Raw genomic sequence first — 16,604 nt, forward strand, 5'->3', positions numbered from 1 at the left:
TCAAAACTCAAATTAATTTGTAAGAAATAAATGGCAAATTTCATGGTAACAGTGTCATCACCCAAAAATTGTCTTTTTTTTTACTCGCAAATAAAATTGAGTTTCTATTTGGTTTGGTGAGAATGCATTTCATATCTAACACATATCTTTATAGTAATTTGCTCATAAATTTATAAAATTTGTATGATGTTCACGAGTTTCAACAGTTAATTCGTTTTCACCGGAAATGTTCTTCTTAAATCCACTCCACACACACACAGCCTTATTATACTTGTGTGAGAGGATAATTGGACGGCGGATGCTCAACCCATCGTCTCCACCCCACACTTCAATCGCGATAACCCCCGCGACGCCCAGCAAGCCAAAACCACAAACACCATACGCGCGCGGACGCGGAGGCCGCGGAGCTCTCAGCCATGGAGGCGGCCGCACTCCTATCCCCCACCGCCACCTCTCGCTCCCCTCTCCCCCTCCTCTCCACCGCGCCCGCCGCCCACCGCCTCCACGTTCTCCTGCCTCTCTCCGGCCGCCGCCGCCGCCTGTGCCTCCGCTCCTCTCCTCGACCCCGCGGTAACTCACTCCTCACTGCTGTTCGAATCCGCGGACCGCGGGCTTCTGAGGCGGTGCAGAATTTGATGCGTGATGCTGCGCTGCAGGGTCGTTGGGCTGTGCGGGAGATTGCGTCGTGAGGAGTATGGGTTCGTCTCGTGAGCGCGGGGTGCTCGTGAAGACCAGCAGCTCATCAGGTTTAATAATTTATAATCCCTTTAGTCTGATTGATGATTAGTACTTCTTCCGTATTTTATATTATAAGTCGTTTGACTTTTTTCCTAGTCAAATTTCTTCAAATTTGACCGGATTTATAGAAAAATATATTACTATTTTCAACACAAGAAACGTATTATCAAAATATATGCAATGTGAGATTTAATGAAACTAATTTGATATTTTAAATGTTGCTAGTTTTTTCTATAAAATTAGTACTTAATAGTAAAAAAGTCAAACGACTTTTAATATGAAACGGATGGATGGAGTAGTAAGTTTCTGCTTGGTATGTATGGTTCGGTTTGTAATTGTGGTGAAATTGAATGTAATCCACAGCCTCAGTCGAATCGGCAACCCAGGAGGTGGGCGCAGCGAGTTCGGGGGAGTGGAGCGGGGACGCCATACGCCGACGTTTCCTTGATTTCTATGCTGCCCGTGGCCACAAGATCCTTCCTAGCTCGTCGCTTGTGCCAGATGACCCCACCGTGTTCCTCACTATCGCCGGGATGCTTCAGTTCAAGCCTATATTCCTTGGCAAGGTGATTCTCATAAGATACATATTGCATTCAGTAGTGCAAACTGCACATTTTTGAAAAGTGACCCGTAAGGTCATCACTAAGCGTTTTTAATAAGAACATTGGGGAAAAAAGGGGATCATTGCACACATTGAGCTAGCATTTACAAGATGTTGAAGTGCACATGAGTTTTCCACTTGCGGGAAGCAAAAGCTACGCAAGTGACAAGTCTTGTGGCATGATCTTTGCACGATCTCAGAATCAGAAACAAATTTGCGAAATGACAACAGTAAGAGGGGCTAATAGTACGTAGCAAGTGAATTAACATGGGTGTCTATATGTACTAATGTGAATACTAACTTTAATATTTCAGTTAATAAGTGAAGTTCTTTAGTTGTCCAATGTTCATTGGTAATCTTGATGCTTATGTGGAAGAATCCGTTATCGAATATAATCGTTGGCTCGATAATGGTAGTAAATAGTAACACAATGAGTATTGCTTTGTTCTTTATAGATCATGTCACAGCAAACTATGTTGCAACATGCATCTGTTTCTTGTAACTTCGTTCTGAAGTCCTTATATTGCTATTCCTAGGAACCTAGGCGTGTACCGTGTGCTACTACCTCCCAGAAATGCATACGGACAAATGACATTGAAAATGTGGGGCGTACGAGCCGGCATCAAACCTTCTTTGAGATGCTTGGGAACTTCAGCTTTGGTGATTACTTCAAGAAGGAAGCAATCACATGGGCATGGGAGCTAACAACCAAGGAGTATGAACAATTTCCTTACTCCCTATGGAGCATGATCTCTGTATTGGTAAATCTTAAGCTGTTCATCTGAAAAGTTTGCCATGTCACCATGAATATTACATTCATGCACACATGCCTCTAAGTCCACTCTCAAGAAAAAAAAGGGGGAAAAACTTCCGGACATTTAGGGTTGTTCAAATGCTTATGTCGATCCCCAGAGTATTGAACAGCTCTTCTTTCATCTGAAATTTTATACTTTGTTTGTACCCATTAATGCTATTAAAAATTTAGATTATTTGAGGATTATCAGTATTCCTGCAATTGTCTTTGATTTCTTTGTCAATGCTAATGACTTGCATATTGACTTTACCTTTCCAACCATCAGCATGCTGTTTTAGTGTATACTACTTTACTAGGCTTGATATTCTTGCATGCTTTTGTTGCTTTAATTCTGCAGCTTTCATTTTTTGTTATTTATTTAGGTTTGGGTTACCTCCAGAAAGACTATGGATTAGTGTATTTCAAGATGATGATGAAGCATTTTCCATTTGGCACAATGAGGTCAGTTATCAAAAACCTGCATGTTTCTGCAATCTTGAAGAGCTTTGTTTATTTTTGGTTTACACAACAACGGAACATTTATTACATTTTAGCTGCATCTCAAAGTTACTCTTCATGGTTAGCTAGACCATACAATATGCTTACTTACTAGCAAAATAATTATGGTCAAGAAAAACTTATTTCTTTAATAACTTATTAATAGTAAAAGTATATAGATCTGATGTTATTGTACATCAGTTATTTACAGTGTCAAAATATGCTTATTCTGTTCAAGAGGTGATGGGATTGTATATGGAAATATATTGACTGACACATAAACACATTGTCTTAAAATAATGTTCTGTGCCTGACTAAGTACTTCATAAGCTTGTAGTATGGGTGAGTGATTTTATATCTATTTATTTTATCAAGGTTGGAGTACCAAAGGAGCGAATAAAGAGATTGGGCGAGGATGATAACTTTTGGACTAGTGGTGCAACTGGACCCTGTGGCCCATGTTCTGAAATTTATTATGATTTCTATCCTGAGAGAGGATCCTCAGATGCGGTATGTAAAGACTCTGTGGTATTACTAGTTAAGAAATTCAAAGCGCCTTTTCCATTGTGTATGCAAGATATTCACCATTAACTGAAACTAGTGATATACATATAGTTGTATGCAGGATTTGGGTGATGATAGTCGATTCATCGAATTCTACAATCTTGTCTTCATGCAATACAACAAAAAGGATGACGGATCTCTTGAACCATTGAAACAAAAGAACATTGATACAGGGATGGGCCTTGAGCGTATGGCACGTATTCTTCAAAAGGTATTGCCTACCATCTATTTCTTAAAACAAATGAATGTCATCCTTACTAGGTTTAAGCTACTCTCTTACTCAATTGTCTATCATAGGTTCCAAACAACTATGAGACAGACTTGATTTTCCCAATTATTGAAAAGGCAGCAAGCATGGCATTAGTGTCGTACACCACAGCTGATGATGCTATGAAGACAAATCTTAAAGTATGCTATTCAGGACCTTTTACTAGTTTCATCATAAATAAGGAGGTTACCCATAACCTTTGCTCTTTCTTTTTCTGTTATTCCAGATAATTGGGGATCACATGAGAGCAGTTGTTTATCTCATATCAGATGGAGTCATTCCCTCAAATATTGGGAGAGGATATGTTGTCCGAAGGCTTATAAGAAGAGTAGTTCGAATTGGTAGACTGATAGGTATAAGAGGTGATGGGCATGGAAATTCAGAAGGTGCCTTTTTACCTTCACTAGCTGAGGTAGCAATCAGTCTTAGCACTGAGATAGATCCGGATGTTGAATCTAGAAGGAAATCAATTCTTGGAGAACTTCAAAGGGAAGAACTGCGATTTGTGCAGACTTTGGAAAGAGGTGAAAAATTATTGGACGAACTTCTGGATGAGGCATTATCAAGTGCTGGTAATAATGGTGGTAAACCTTGTCTATCTGGAAAAGATGTTTTCCTTTTGTATGATACATATGGTTTTCCAGTAGAGATTACAGCTGAAATAGCAGGTGAACGAGGTGTAATTGTTGACATGAAGGGATTTGATATGGAAATGGAAAACCAAAGGAAACAATCTCAGGCTGCTCATAATGTAGTTAAACTTTCTGTAGGAAATGAGACTGAGATTGTCAAGAGTATCCCCGATACTGAATTTCTGGGGTACGACTCTCTTTCTGCCACTGCTGTTGTTAAAGGTCTTTTAGTTAATGGAAACTCAGTGAATGTAGTTTCAGAAGGTTCTGATGTAGAAATATTTTTAGATCGGACACCATTTTATGCTGAATCAGGTGGTCAAGTGGGAGATAATGGTTTCTTGTATGTCTATGGAGAAGAAGATGCAAAACAGAAGGCAGTCATAGAAATCAATGACGTCCAAAAATCCCTGGGGAATATCTTTGTTCACAAAGGCACAATTAAACAGGGGTCAGTAGAAGTTGGGAAGGAAATCGATGCTGCTGTTGATGCAAAATTGAGGCAGGGGGCTAAGGTATGAAATTGTGGAGGCATCGGATTGTTTTTTCTGGTTGACATTTTTTTTTTGTTTTCAAGATTCAATGATAATTTGTTTTATTTGGATTCACATTAACTTAGCTTATGTATTTATTTACCTGACGAGGTTTCTCGAGATTCTGAAAAATCTATCTGATCAGACTACTTTAAAGAGCAAAATAGGAACATTTGCAATAGCTAATTTCTTGTGTTCCATGACTAATTACAGCTTAGATTGTTGGCATTTGAAACATGCAAATGTGGTTAGAATATAGGTTCATAGGCTTTATTGCTTCCATTATCTTGGTTCTTACTTTCATATGCTATCTTTGTTTTGTACTAGGCCCATCATACTGCAACACATCTCCTACAATCTGCTCTTAAAAGTGTCATTGGTTCAGAAACATCACAGGCAGGATCCCTTGTGGCATTTGACCGTCTCCGATTTGACTTCAATTTCCACCGCCCCCTTTCTGAAGAGGAATTGATGAAAATTGAATCACTTGTAAACCAATGGGTTAGCAGTGCTACACATCTTGAGACAAAAGTGATGGATCTGCAAGATGCAAAAAATGCTGGTGCAATTGCAATGTTTGGAGAGAAATATGGCGAGCAGGTTAGTCTGTATATATAGATGTTTTTTTCTTCAAAAAATAGTTAGTGCCCTGGCCTCTGGAAATTAGTATGTTGCAGTGACATGCCTGAGTAGGGAAGTGCCAAGTCATGAAAGTTTGTGCAGATGAAATTCCGAACTTGAAGGAGCATAGAACAATGAAAATGCATGTTATACCATAGTAGCATAGCCAATAGTTTAACCTCAATAAGACTTTTTTTTTTTTGTTCTGATAGGTCAGAGTTGTAGAGGTCCCTGGGGTGTCTATGGAACTCTGTGGTGGAACTCATGTGAGTAACACCGCTGAGATCCGTGGTTTCAAGATTATCTCAGAGCAGGGAATAGCTTCTGGAGTCAGAAGGATTGAGGCTGTTGCAGGTGATGCATTTGTTGAGTATGTTTGTGCCCGTGACAACTATATGCGGCGCTTGTGCTCATCCCTTAAGGTATGATGGTGCTCATGCTGTTGCCCTTCTGATTTGTCTTGTGTTTGTTTGTAAGTTTGGTTGCTATACTTTGTGAATCTATGATCGTTTACTTCTTTGCCCCATGTTCAAATAGACAAACATGCATGCTTCTAACTGCTGCTAATCATAGGCACATGTGTTCAGATACAGCATGTTGGCAACAAATTTTACTCTGTAACTTGATTATAGACATCATGTTAATCACAAGCAAAATGCCAACAGCATGCTCATCCTGTCATCCATGCCTAGGATGATCAATTCTTGCAAGAACAAACTATGCTGATTATGTCTCCATTTGTGTTTTTCAATTGATGTCCATCTACTCAAAATAACTTTGCAGGTCAAGGCTGAAGATGTGAATGGCAGAGTAGAAACAATTCTTGAAGAGCTAAGAACAACCAGAAACGAAGTATCATCTCTACGCAGCAAAATCGCGGTGCTCAAAGCAGCATCCCTCGCAAATAAAGCTACAACTATCGATAACACGAGGTATGACGCCTCCGCTTTTGCCATTTTCACATCCAGTCTTCATGATCATCACTTGCTAGTTGCTACTAGAAAACCAATAACATTTGGCAGTTGACAATTTGACATAAGCAACAAATCCATCCCAAAAATCTGTGCTCTGCAGGGTCGTGGTTGAGAACATGGGTGATGTGGACGCCGATGGTCTGAAGAGCGCCGCGGAGTATCTCGTGGACACCCTTGAAGACCCTGCCGCGGTGATCTTAGGCTCAAGCCCGGGCGATGGCAAGGTCAGCTTGGTTGCGGCCTTCAGCCCCGGCGTCGTCAAGATGGGTATCCAGGCAGGGAAGTTCGTCGGCGGCATAGCCAAACTCTGCGGCGGAGGCGGCGGCGGCAAGGCCAATTTTGCCCAAGCCGGTGGACGGAAGCCGGAGAACTTGCCGGGTGCGCTCGAGAAGGCACGGGATGAAATTGTTGCTGCTATATCGTCGAAGTCGAGCTGATTTTTGTACTGAACCATGTACATAGGGAATAGAACAGACTTACGGCTATATGGTTCACAGTGGCAGTAACATTTTTCGTCAACCAAAAATAGGAAATTGTTGTTTTGGGATTTTTTTTTCTGCCCGGTTGCGTACGTACTTTGCAGAAAACCAGCTTGTACCATTTGTAACTACCCCGTCCAAAAAAAACTCAACAGAGCAAGTTTAATAATATAGCCCACTACAAGCTCCAAATCTTCTATATACAATGTAATAGTCAATTCATACTATAGTTGCTTACTATATTATTAATACATGGTCCTATCTATCATATACATATTACGTCTTGGAGTTCGTGCTACAGCTGGCTACAGATTTGTAGCCCGCTGCTCTTCTCTCTCTTCTTTTATCTCTATAAAATATGTTTATAGCTGGCTTATAGCCCGTTATTGCACCTGCTCTTATAGGTTTGAGTTTTTTTTTGGACGGAGGGAGTAGTGACAAATTAATGTAACTATGGCCCTTATCAGCGCAGCTTTTGGCTAGCTTTTGGAAGAAGAAAGAGAAAGAATGCAAATCTCTCTTTTTTTTCTCAAATATGCATGGGAGCGGTTGAGGAGGGGTGTTCAAGACGCAATTACAAATAACAGAGAAAACAAAGGTCAAAAATCAAACACACAAAAAACAAACAAAAGACAATGAACAAAGCATCCCAAGAAGACCCTTGTAATGTTCTACTCCCTCCGTCCCATAAAAAACTAACCTAGACTGTTAGTTCCACGTCAAAATTGAAAGTTTGAAGAAATTGGAATGATGTGACGGAAAAGTTGAAAGTTTGTGTGTGTAGGAAAGTTCGATGTGACGGAAAAGTTAGAAGTTTGAAGGAAAAAGTTGGAATCTAAACAGGGCCCTAGTACTGGATGTGACACATTCTAGTAATACAAATCTGGACACATCTCTGTCCAGATTCATTGTACTATAATATGTCACATTCAGTCCTAGATTCATTTTTTTTTTTTGAAACGGAGGGAGTAACTCTCACTTAGGTTGTGCTTTTTTTGTTGGGAACCCTCCCTTCGCACGTAAACGGAGCGATGGATTAACGCATAATTAAGTAAGTATTAGCTATAAAATATTGAAAATGGATTACTATGTTTTTTTAAAGCAACTTTCCTATATAAACTTTTTTTAAAAAAAACACACTGTTTAACAGTTTGAAAAATGAACACGCGAAAAACAAGAGAAGTGAGTTGAGAACTTAGGCTAAGCCTTAGCCGGGATCAGTAATCAGTGAAAGTCCCTTGGGCCTTGGCCTTGGCCAATCTCCAAAGACATGCAAGAACCAAGCAAGCTGAAATACTTAGGGAAGCCTCGAAGGCAAATTTCTTGAAGGGCTGGTTTCTCCAATAGGCTTCTAAAAAAAAGGTCATTTGTGAAGATTATGATGTTTTCATTAAACTCTTGTTAGATATAGTAGTGAGCACATATGGTTGTGAACTCATTCACAAGGACTTAAGTCTCACCTTTTTTTCAGCATGTGTGAGACAAAATAAGTATTTATCTCTCTCTATTTTTTATTATTTCTTTCCCGACAATATTTTTTTATAAAAAAAGTTGCTACTTCTTAATCAACCTTATTCCGCTTCCTCGCCCTGCTTGAGCTCTACTATCGTTGTCACCACTGTCATCTTAAGCTCCTCCATGGCATACCTCTAGATCCCAATCATGATATTGGTATTCATGTTGTGGCCGCCTTCACCTTGAGGTCTTGGTCGCTACTATCTCTACTTTGAACTATGGCTATCGTTGTTGCCTTGAGCTCATGAGTAGTGCCATGTTGAAGTTGTAGTCATTATCGCCGCCTCGAGCTCATCATTGTGGTTGCCATTACTGCATCAAGCTCCTCCCTTTTACCAACTATATATCCTAGTTGCTATTTTCATCGAGCCACCTCTAGGAGCTTGTTGCCACCATGTTTTGTTGGACTATCTCCAAGAGGGATGAGGCTCCCCTGACGTTGTACGGTTTACAGTTGTGCTACTGATATGTGGGCCCACATATTAGTGACTCATATGCAAACTGCACAACATCAGAGGATCTATTTCCCTCCAAGAGCTAGCCGTTGCTAATTCTACTCCAACACCACATCACCACCTCCTTCTACGGTTTCTATTCACACCATTGATTGTGGATTTGCACATTGATTCCTAAGCAAATGGAAAAGATAAAGGATGCTATATGTAGTTGTTGATATGGTTTTACACTTCAATAACTACTTCAATAACTAGACTGTTAAACAAACCAGATAATATAAATAGTAGCTTCTTTTGGAATCTAGGTAAACATGATAGGACAATGTAGGACTAATTTAGACTATAATAATTTCATAAGAAAACAAAACTATCAATTTCCCGCAAGAATGGAGAAAAATTTCCCATGTTCTAAACAAGCCTAATAAGCATGTACAACTGCTATTTATTTATCTCGTTCCACTCCCTTGGCCTGCTTATGAGCTCCTAGTCATCGTGTCTCTACATTGAGCTATAGCCACAATCAACATTGCCACCTTAAGCTCGTTGATGGCACCATAGCATCCACCTAAGCTTTGGTCACTATCATTGTTCCTATCTTTAGCTTCTTGACAACACCACCTCTAGGTATCAATATTGTCACGGCCTCAACCTCTGTTGTAGCTACCTCCACCTTGAGCTTATAAGCGCTACCCCCAATTCCAAATCCTAATCATTATCCATGCCTTGAGTAGCCACATCTCTAGCTCAAACTCCTCCATTGCTCCTCTAGAGTCTAGATCCTAGTTGAGTTCTCGTTGATCCACTTCTCGAAGTTCGTTGCAACATGGTCAGTTGGTCATCAAAATGCCTCCAAGTGCTTTCCATTGCTTCCTCTGCCACAATGCCACCTCCCTATGTGGATTCCATTGCCTAAAGATTTGATCACATTGATTGTTGATTTGGGCGTTAATTGATATTGATATTATATGTAGCTATCGATATTGTTTCACGTTTCGATGGCTAGTGTACTAATAAATAATCAGATTCTAAGAAAAATATCTTATCCATAATACCATTCAAATCGCACTATATAAAACTAATTTAGAGATTTACAATACAAAAGTTACGTAAAACTACTGTTCCGAACCGATAAATTTTCCCGCGTTCTAAATAGGTCTTAAAAAAGGAGTTTAAAGAAAAAAATATAACAATAAACCAACACGAAATTTGGCTACGATTTACGGTCAATTACTAGTTACCATTCCTTGCAATTTTCACCAGCTAGCGGTACTCCCAAATTCCCCCCCATTTCGCGCTCGGCTCCGTTGCGCCCGCGCTCCAAAAATCCCGAACCGGTGGCGCGTACTACCCAACGACCCGCACCACACCTATCACACCGACACGCGGGCCCCATCCGTCACCAACCGACACCGACCCGAGCCGCACCCGCGCGCGGGGGACGGACGGAAGCGTTTTGAAAAACATCGCCGCCGCCCGCGCGCCGCCACCAAAAAAAGGAAAAAAAAATTGCGCATAAATCATTTCCCCCCCTCCACAACCAAATCTCTCCTCCCGCTCGCCGAAACCCTCGCCGTCGCCGCGCCATGGCCGCCGCCGCCGATGCTCCCCCGCCTCCTCCGGAGGTCGCCCCGCCCGCGCCCGCGCCCGCCCCCGCGCCGGCGCCATATCAGCCGCCGCGGCTGGCGGTGGCCGACGGAGCGGGAGGTGGCGGCGGCGGCGGCGGGAAGCCGTGCAGGCACCACGCGTACAGCCGCAAGCAGAAGTCGCTCGGCCTCCTCTGCACCAAGTAAACAGCCAACAACCCTCCCCCTCCCCTCCACGCAGCTTCGCGCAACCGCTATAGCTTTCTCGAGGTTGATTTGGCTGGCCCTCCCTGGTGTGTTTGGTTTGCTAGCTTCGTGGCGCTGTACGACCGGGAGGACGTGGAGTCGGTGGGGCTGGACGACGCGGCGAGGCGGCTGGGCGTCGAGAGGCGCCGGATCTACGACATCGTCAACGTGCTCGAGAGCATCGGGGTCAGGAAAATTTTTTCATCTCCTCGCCTCGTCTCCCTTTCTTGGATTTGAGGAGCGATCTTGTTCTGCGTTCGCTAAACATTTCTTGGCCGGTCGTGCGCAGATGCTCGTGAGGAGGGCCAAGAATCGGTATACGTGGATCGGCTTCGGTGGAGTCCCTGCGGCGCTCGCGGAACTCAAGGTTAGGAGGATCCGCATATTCTGTTCTTACCATCGTGTCATTGTATGCTTTGTGAGGCGTAATCAGATCGGAATTTGGATGTATTTATTGAATTTTCTGTTGTTTCGGTTTGGTCAGGAGATGTCACTGAGGGCGGTGTCAAGCGTGGCGTCACCGTCGCTGGATGAAACATCTGCTGCTAATGTTAGATTTATTCTCTCTTTGCTAGCTCTTGGTATTGTTACAAATCGACGAAATGATTAGCACTTGTACTGACAAAAGTGGCACATTTTGGGTTTTGTGAATTATGATTATAAAAGGTCTCGGATGATGAGGATGATGACAAGTTAGATGATGCTGAGGGCGATGCGGAGAGCGAGAAGCTCAGCCTCAGCCAGTCCATTGACAATCCTTCTGATAAGCCTGATGCACCCCCTTGCAAGCTTCGATCCGGTATAGTTGGTTAATCGCTTTTCTTGCTATCTCACCGTGCCTGTTGGAACACATGGTTTGTACTGACTGGTTGTTGTATTAGCAGAGCATAGGAAGGAGAAGTCCCTTGGGCTGCTCACTCAGAATTTTGTCAAGCTCTTCCTCACCATGGAGGTAAGCAGCACTGGATTTGTTCCTCAACTGTTTGATTAAGTTGGATGTCCTTTGTGGTTAATTTTAGCGGAATTTGTATTTGATTCAGATTGAGACGATCTCACTTGATGAAGCCGCAAAGCGGCTCCTTGGAGAGGGACATGCGGCGAACAATATGAGAAGTAATTGTTCACATTTCCTATTTATAATTCCAAACTGACAGTAGTTTTTACTATCCAACTGGAACTCACAATGATTCTGATGTTCTTGATACAGCCAAAGTTCGGCGATTGTACGATATTGCCAATGTGCTGTCTTCTTTGAATCTTATTGAGAAGGTATACCCTCAAACCGCATTCGATTTCAGTTGAACCTAAGTGATTTTTTCTTAACTTGGTATCTTCTGCTGCTTCTTTCAGACACAACAGGCGGACTCAAGAAAACCTGCATTCCGGTGGCTGGGCCAGGCAAAACGGAATGAAGGCGTCACGGTTGCTTTACCCCCAACCAAGACGTTGCCTAACAAGAGAGCATTTGGTACTGATCTGACTAACATTGACAATAAGAGGGGTAAGTTGGACTCCACAATGGAGAACAGAGGCAAGCCCACGCAGGATGGTGGCAACCTATTCAATAATTTGCAGAGGCAATTAGGGCAAGAGAACAGGAGCGATTTTGTTTATGGCCCCTTCCACCCTGCTGGTGCAAGGAAACAAGAACATGGTAATCGCACAGTACAAGAGAAGGAGAGGAAGAGCATTCAAGACTGGGAGAACCTTGCTTCTTCTTTCCGTCCGCAATATCAAAATCCAGGTGAGCTCCAACTCTCTCTCTATATCTATATCGCCAAACGAATGCTGTTTCAAGAACCCATTTTGCATTAGCTATTAGTCCATCTGTCTAGCTAGCATTTTTGGTTGCTCTCTACATACCATGTGATATGTCAGTGCTACACAAACGTCAAGAAGCAAATGAAACCTGGAAATTATTGAGTGCTCGTGGATTGTTGTGAACAATTGAAGGGCTTCTTAGGTTCATACATTTGTCATCAGTTACAAGTTTAACCCCTTCAACCCTTAGTTGATATACACTTGTAGGGTAGAGCTCCTTTACCTGTGCCTTGCGCATCTGCTTTACTCAACACATCGTTTCCTCTAGTTCACTTGTTTGCCAGCATACATTCTGTATTTGAATTCCTTGAAATCAAATCAAAACATCAAAGACTGGTGGATAGAAGACCATGTACCGACGTTTAATAGTAGTTCTGAACATTTTGTATATGGCATGTTGATAAGTTTAGTATCGTTCGGTCTTCTCAAGTAGTTCACCTTCTGCCAGTGATCTATTATATACTAAAAGTCCATTAAACTTCCTACAAACGCTCTCAAGCCGCCACGTGGCGTTCCTACAAACGCTCCTAAACCGCCACGTGGCAATGTCTAATCGCACCGTCGATTTTCACTTAAATCGGTGGACCTGATAATTTAGACCATTAGATTAGACTAGATGTATTTTATTTAATAAAAGGAAATGAATACCATACTGTTGGCCGGAAAAAAAACAAAATCATAATTACTCCTTAAATACGTATGACTACAAAAACAATCAAGCTTACATAATGTTCATCGAAGAAAAAAAAGACCTACGCACAGACTTACTTAAAAAAAAAAGCCAAAAGCAACATAAGTACATAGTACCATTGAAAAAATATAAAAACAACAAAGCCAAAAAAAATATACGTACGTAATACCATTGAAAAAAAAAATCGATGACCTTTAAAATATAATTTTCTATTATTTAAAGATAAAATATATCACTCTATAAATTTAAGCAAATATTATAGTTAATTTTCACTTAAATTAGTGAACCCAATAGTTTAGACCGTTAGATTAGATGTATTTTATTAAACTAATACTTTATTACTCTGTGTATGGGAGAATTATATAACTATTGGCTAGAAAAAGATAAAAGAAAAAACATAAGTAGCCTTCCTACAAATGCTACTAAACCGACATGTGGCATCCTATAAACGCTCCTAAGTCGCCACGTGGCACTCTAATAGTTAAAGATTTTTTTTTAAAAAAGCAAAACATCTAACCGTTAATTTTCATTAAATTTGGTGGACCCATTATTTGTAACCTTTAGATTTATCTATAAAAAAAAATCTCCTAATATCTGGGCCCACCTGGGCCTGTTGGCATGTACGTACCTACCTACATAGTACCTACATACGTATGTTTCGTACGTCTACTCCTCCCCCTCTTTTTTACCTATTTCTTTTCCTACTTTCACGCTTTTAGAAAAGCAAAAATTCTATGTTAAACAATTAAGCAAATGTAACATCTAAATCATAAAACTAATATTTGATCTGCTTATGTCTTTTGATTATTTTACATTTAAAAACTCATATCCACTTTAATTCAATTTTGAGAAGAAATATGTAACATTAATTAGGGGTACATCTTCTAACTTTTGCATGCCACTTAAGAAATTATACAATTATAAAAAATAATGATATATATTTTATCATCGTACAAAACTTCATAAAAAATAATAGATATAATATAAGTAAAATGAACATAACTTTGGGTAATATTAAAAAGAATTAGACCCCCATTCTAACACAACAAAAAGTCAAAATAACAGTTAGATTATTAGATTTGTAGTGCGCTCCTTATAAAAAAATTATTTGTAGTGTTCATATTTTAATATCAACTATGAATATATTGTAGGTACAGACGAGTAAAAAAGATTGATTTTAATCAATCATTAAAGCTTTTGTTTTATTTTTAGTTAATAAAGTAATAGCAGCTAAAACACTATAACTAATAATAATTATTATAATTATATGCATACATACTCTCTCCCCTTCGACTATCTCTTCCTCTCTCCCATTCAATTATTTGGTCTTCTAAATTTTAACTGATTAATCAAAATGATTAATAATTAGAAAACTAAATAATTAAATTTTTTAAGTTATATCCGACCCACTTTTAGTTTACTTGAATTTGTTTTTTTATAATTAAATATATAATTCAATATCTGTATTACCCATATTTTATGCTATTAAAATAAAAGTTTGTCATTTTAACATATACCCCTATCCTTTACAAGTACCTAAATAGAAAAAATATCAGAACATTATAAAATATAATAATAAGTATTATATAACCTTAAATCATTGTATATCCTCTGCAATGCACTTAAGATGTCATGTGTTACATCTTAAATAAAAATAAAAACTAGAAATTATAGGAAAAAAACATTAAACCATCAGTTTTCACTTAAATAGGTGGATCCATTATTTTAAAACAATTAATATACTTTTAGAACAATCCTATCCCTCCATGTGTTAGTCGGATATTAGAAATTATGAGAAAAAAATGGATCATCGGTTTCACTTCAATTATTTTAAAAAGGAAAAAGTATGAATTACACCACCGAACTATCGCAATCGACCAAATTAAACCTCTAAACCCAAAAACCAAACATCACTCACCGTGACCTTTCAATACTTTATGAATTACCCCCTCGACCCAATCCAGAGCAATTTTGTCCTACATGGCGTATGCATGACAATCCAGTCAATATTTTCTTTTTTTAATGGTGGGCCCACCAGTCATATATACTTTCTCACCTCCTCTTTCCCCTCGTCCCCCCTCTCTCCATCTCTCTCGGTACACACGGCGGCGCGTGGTGCGCGGTCGGTCGGTGGCAACGCATGGCCCATGTTTAAGTGCTTAGATGTTAATGACCTTCCATCCATGCTATATCATGGCATTACGAGTTTCTCAATATATTATTACATATATAAAACACATAGTTGGATAAAAACTTATATATGCTACTATTAACTTTAAATTTAGGACTCATGTTGACTAGGTATTTTTTTAGAAAAAACACTGTAGATCACATATAGTAATAGGGAAGCGAGCTGTACAATATGTATATCTCCTACATACTTATTGACATGGTTTTTTTTTCTAGAAAATGAAGAATGAGTGATAATTGCTTATAGTAATAAATTAAATATTATATAGTTCAAACCTTACAAATATCATGTAAAAAAATTATATGAGCAATGCAGATGAAGAAAATTTATAAAGAAATTGTACTTTTTCAAGTACGAAATGTGTCTTATGGTCGATATCCATCTTACAAGTTAGTCAAACGTATCCTACTTTGCATGCCTGCGCATTCGCGCGGGCTATCTTCCTAGTTCTATTAAATGTACCGTTAAAGAGAAGGTTCTGTTGTAACAAACTTAACATAATTTCTTCCATTTTCTAATGCAGGACTGAACGATCTTTTTGGCCACTACATGGAAGCATGGAGGTCATGGTACTCGGATCTCAGGCGAGACAGAGCATCATAAAACCAGATTCAGGCCGGTCCGTTGTAAACAAAATTCTTGTAGGCAGATAAACTCATTTGTTGATGCATGGTTAGGGATTTTTGAGTTATACAAGATGTCACAAAAACAAAGGCTAGTGCTGGCCTTTGATTGATTGTATTTACTCAGTGCAAGAAATTGGAAAGTCGTTTCGTCAATAATACTAGGATACCTGATTGTCGATTTGTTTAACGAGTCACCTGCTGCTGGCAACGCATTCTTTGAATTTGTTCCCTCTTTTCTTTTCGTCGTTCCCTTTGTGATCAGGTGTCAGGACTGGGCGCTCCAATTAATAGACTATTAATTCGTTAACAGAAAAGAGAATCAGACTAAGGTTAGAAACTTCTTTTATGCATGTAAACGAGATGACTTAGGTGGTATTTGGGAAGACACGAAAGCATAAGTCCCTTTCATAGAGACTAAAATTTTTGTGAGTTTAGTCTCTCCTTTCCAAACACCACTTTATTACTTCCTTGGATGAGAATGTAAGTATTTTTTATATAGGCATGGGTATTAAAAGAAAGGTAGATAGAGATAATTAGAGAATGATTGCGATTGGAGATTGGAGAAGAAAAAGTAAGTGAAGAGAATAATTGTGATTTGTTTAGAAGAAATGATATGTGGAGAAATAGCTTTATTTTAGAACAGATTAGTGTGCTACAAAGAGTTACTTTTTTTAGTGGAAACTATTAGCAAAATTTATTCAACTAGGATATCCAGCTTAGTCATCCGTCAAACAGAAAAAAAAAAAGTTTCGGAGGAACCTAAACCAAAGTCGTA

At 39.6% G+C, this 16,604-nt stretch overlaps 2 protein-coding genes across 2 annotated transcripts; both read left to right on the forward strand.

Annotated features, from left to right (window-relative positions):
* The first annotated feature begins 313 nt into the window (after nucleotides 1-313).
* LOC127777082 (alanine--tRNA ligase, chloroplastic/mitochondrial) lies at nucleotides 314-6,893 on the forward strand. Its single transcript, XM_052303585.1, has 13 exons — nucleotides 314-570; nucleotides 657-746; nucleotides 1,102-1,304; nucleotides 1,876-2,054; nucleotides 2,516-2,594; nucleotides 3,006-3,140; nucleotides 3,256-3,405; nucleotides 3,492-3,602; nucleotides 3,689-4,609; nucleotides 4,955-5,227; nucleotides 5,461-5,670; nucleotides 6,032-6,180; nucleotides 6,323-6,893. Exons 1-13 carry the CDS (start codon nucleotides 417-419, stop codon nucleotides 6,657-6,659), a joined length of 2,991 nt encoding a protein of 996 aa, XP_052159545.1. The 5' UTR covers nucleotides 314-416; the 3' UTR covers nucleotides 6,660-6,893.
* A 3,283-nt stretch (nucleotides 6,894-10,176) lies between these two features.
* LOC127775806 (E2F transcription factor-like E2FE) lies at nucleotides 10,177-16,057 on the forward strand. Its single transcript, XM_052302108.1, has 10 exons — nucleotides 10,177-10,457; nucleotides 10,566-10,686; nucleotides 10,790-10,867; nucleotides 10,985-11,050; nucleotides 11,167-11,299; nucleotides 11,385-11,452; nucleotides 11,541-11,613; nucleotides 11,708-11,769; nucleotides 11,851-12,244; nucleotides 15,727-16,057. Exons 1-10 carry the CDS (start codon nucleotides 10,255-10,257, stop codon nucleotides 15,804-15,806), a joined length of 1,278 nt encoding a protein of 425 aa, XP_052158068.1. The 5' UTR covers nucleotides 10,177-10,254; the 3' UTR covers nucleotides 15,807-16,057.
* The last annotated feature ends 547 nt before the right edge of the window (nucleotides 16,058-16,604 follow it).

This window comes from Oryza glaberrima, chromosome 6, assembly GCF_000147395.1.
Source record: "Oryza glaberrima chromosome 6, OglaRS2, whole genome shotgun sequence".
Taxonomy (NCBI): Eukaryota; Viridiplantae; Streptophyta; class Magnoliopsida; order Poales; family Poaceae; genus Oryza; species Oryza glaberrima.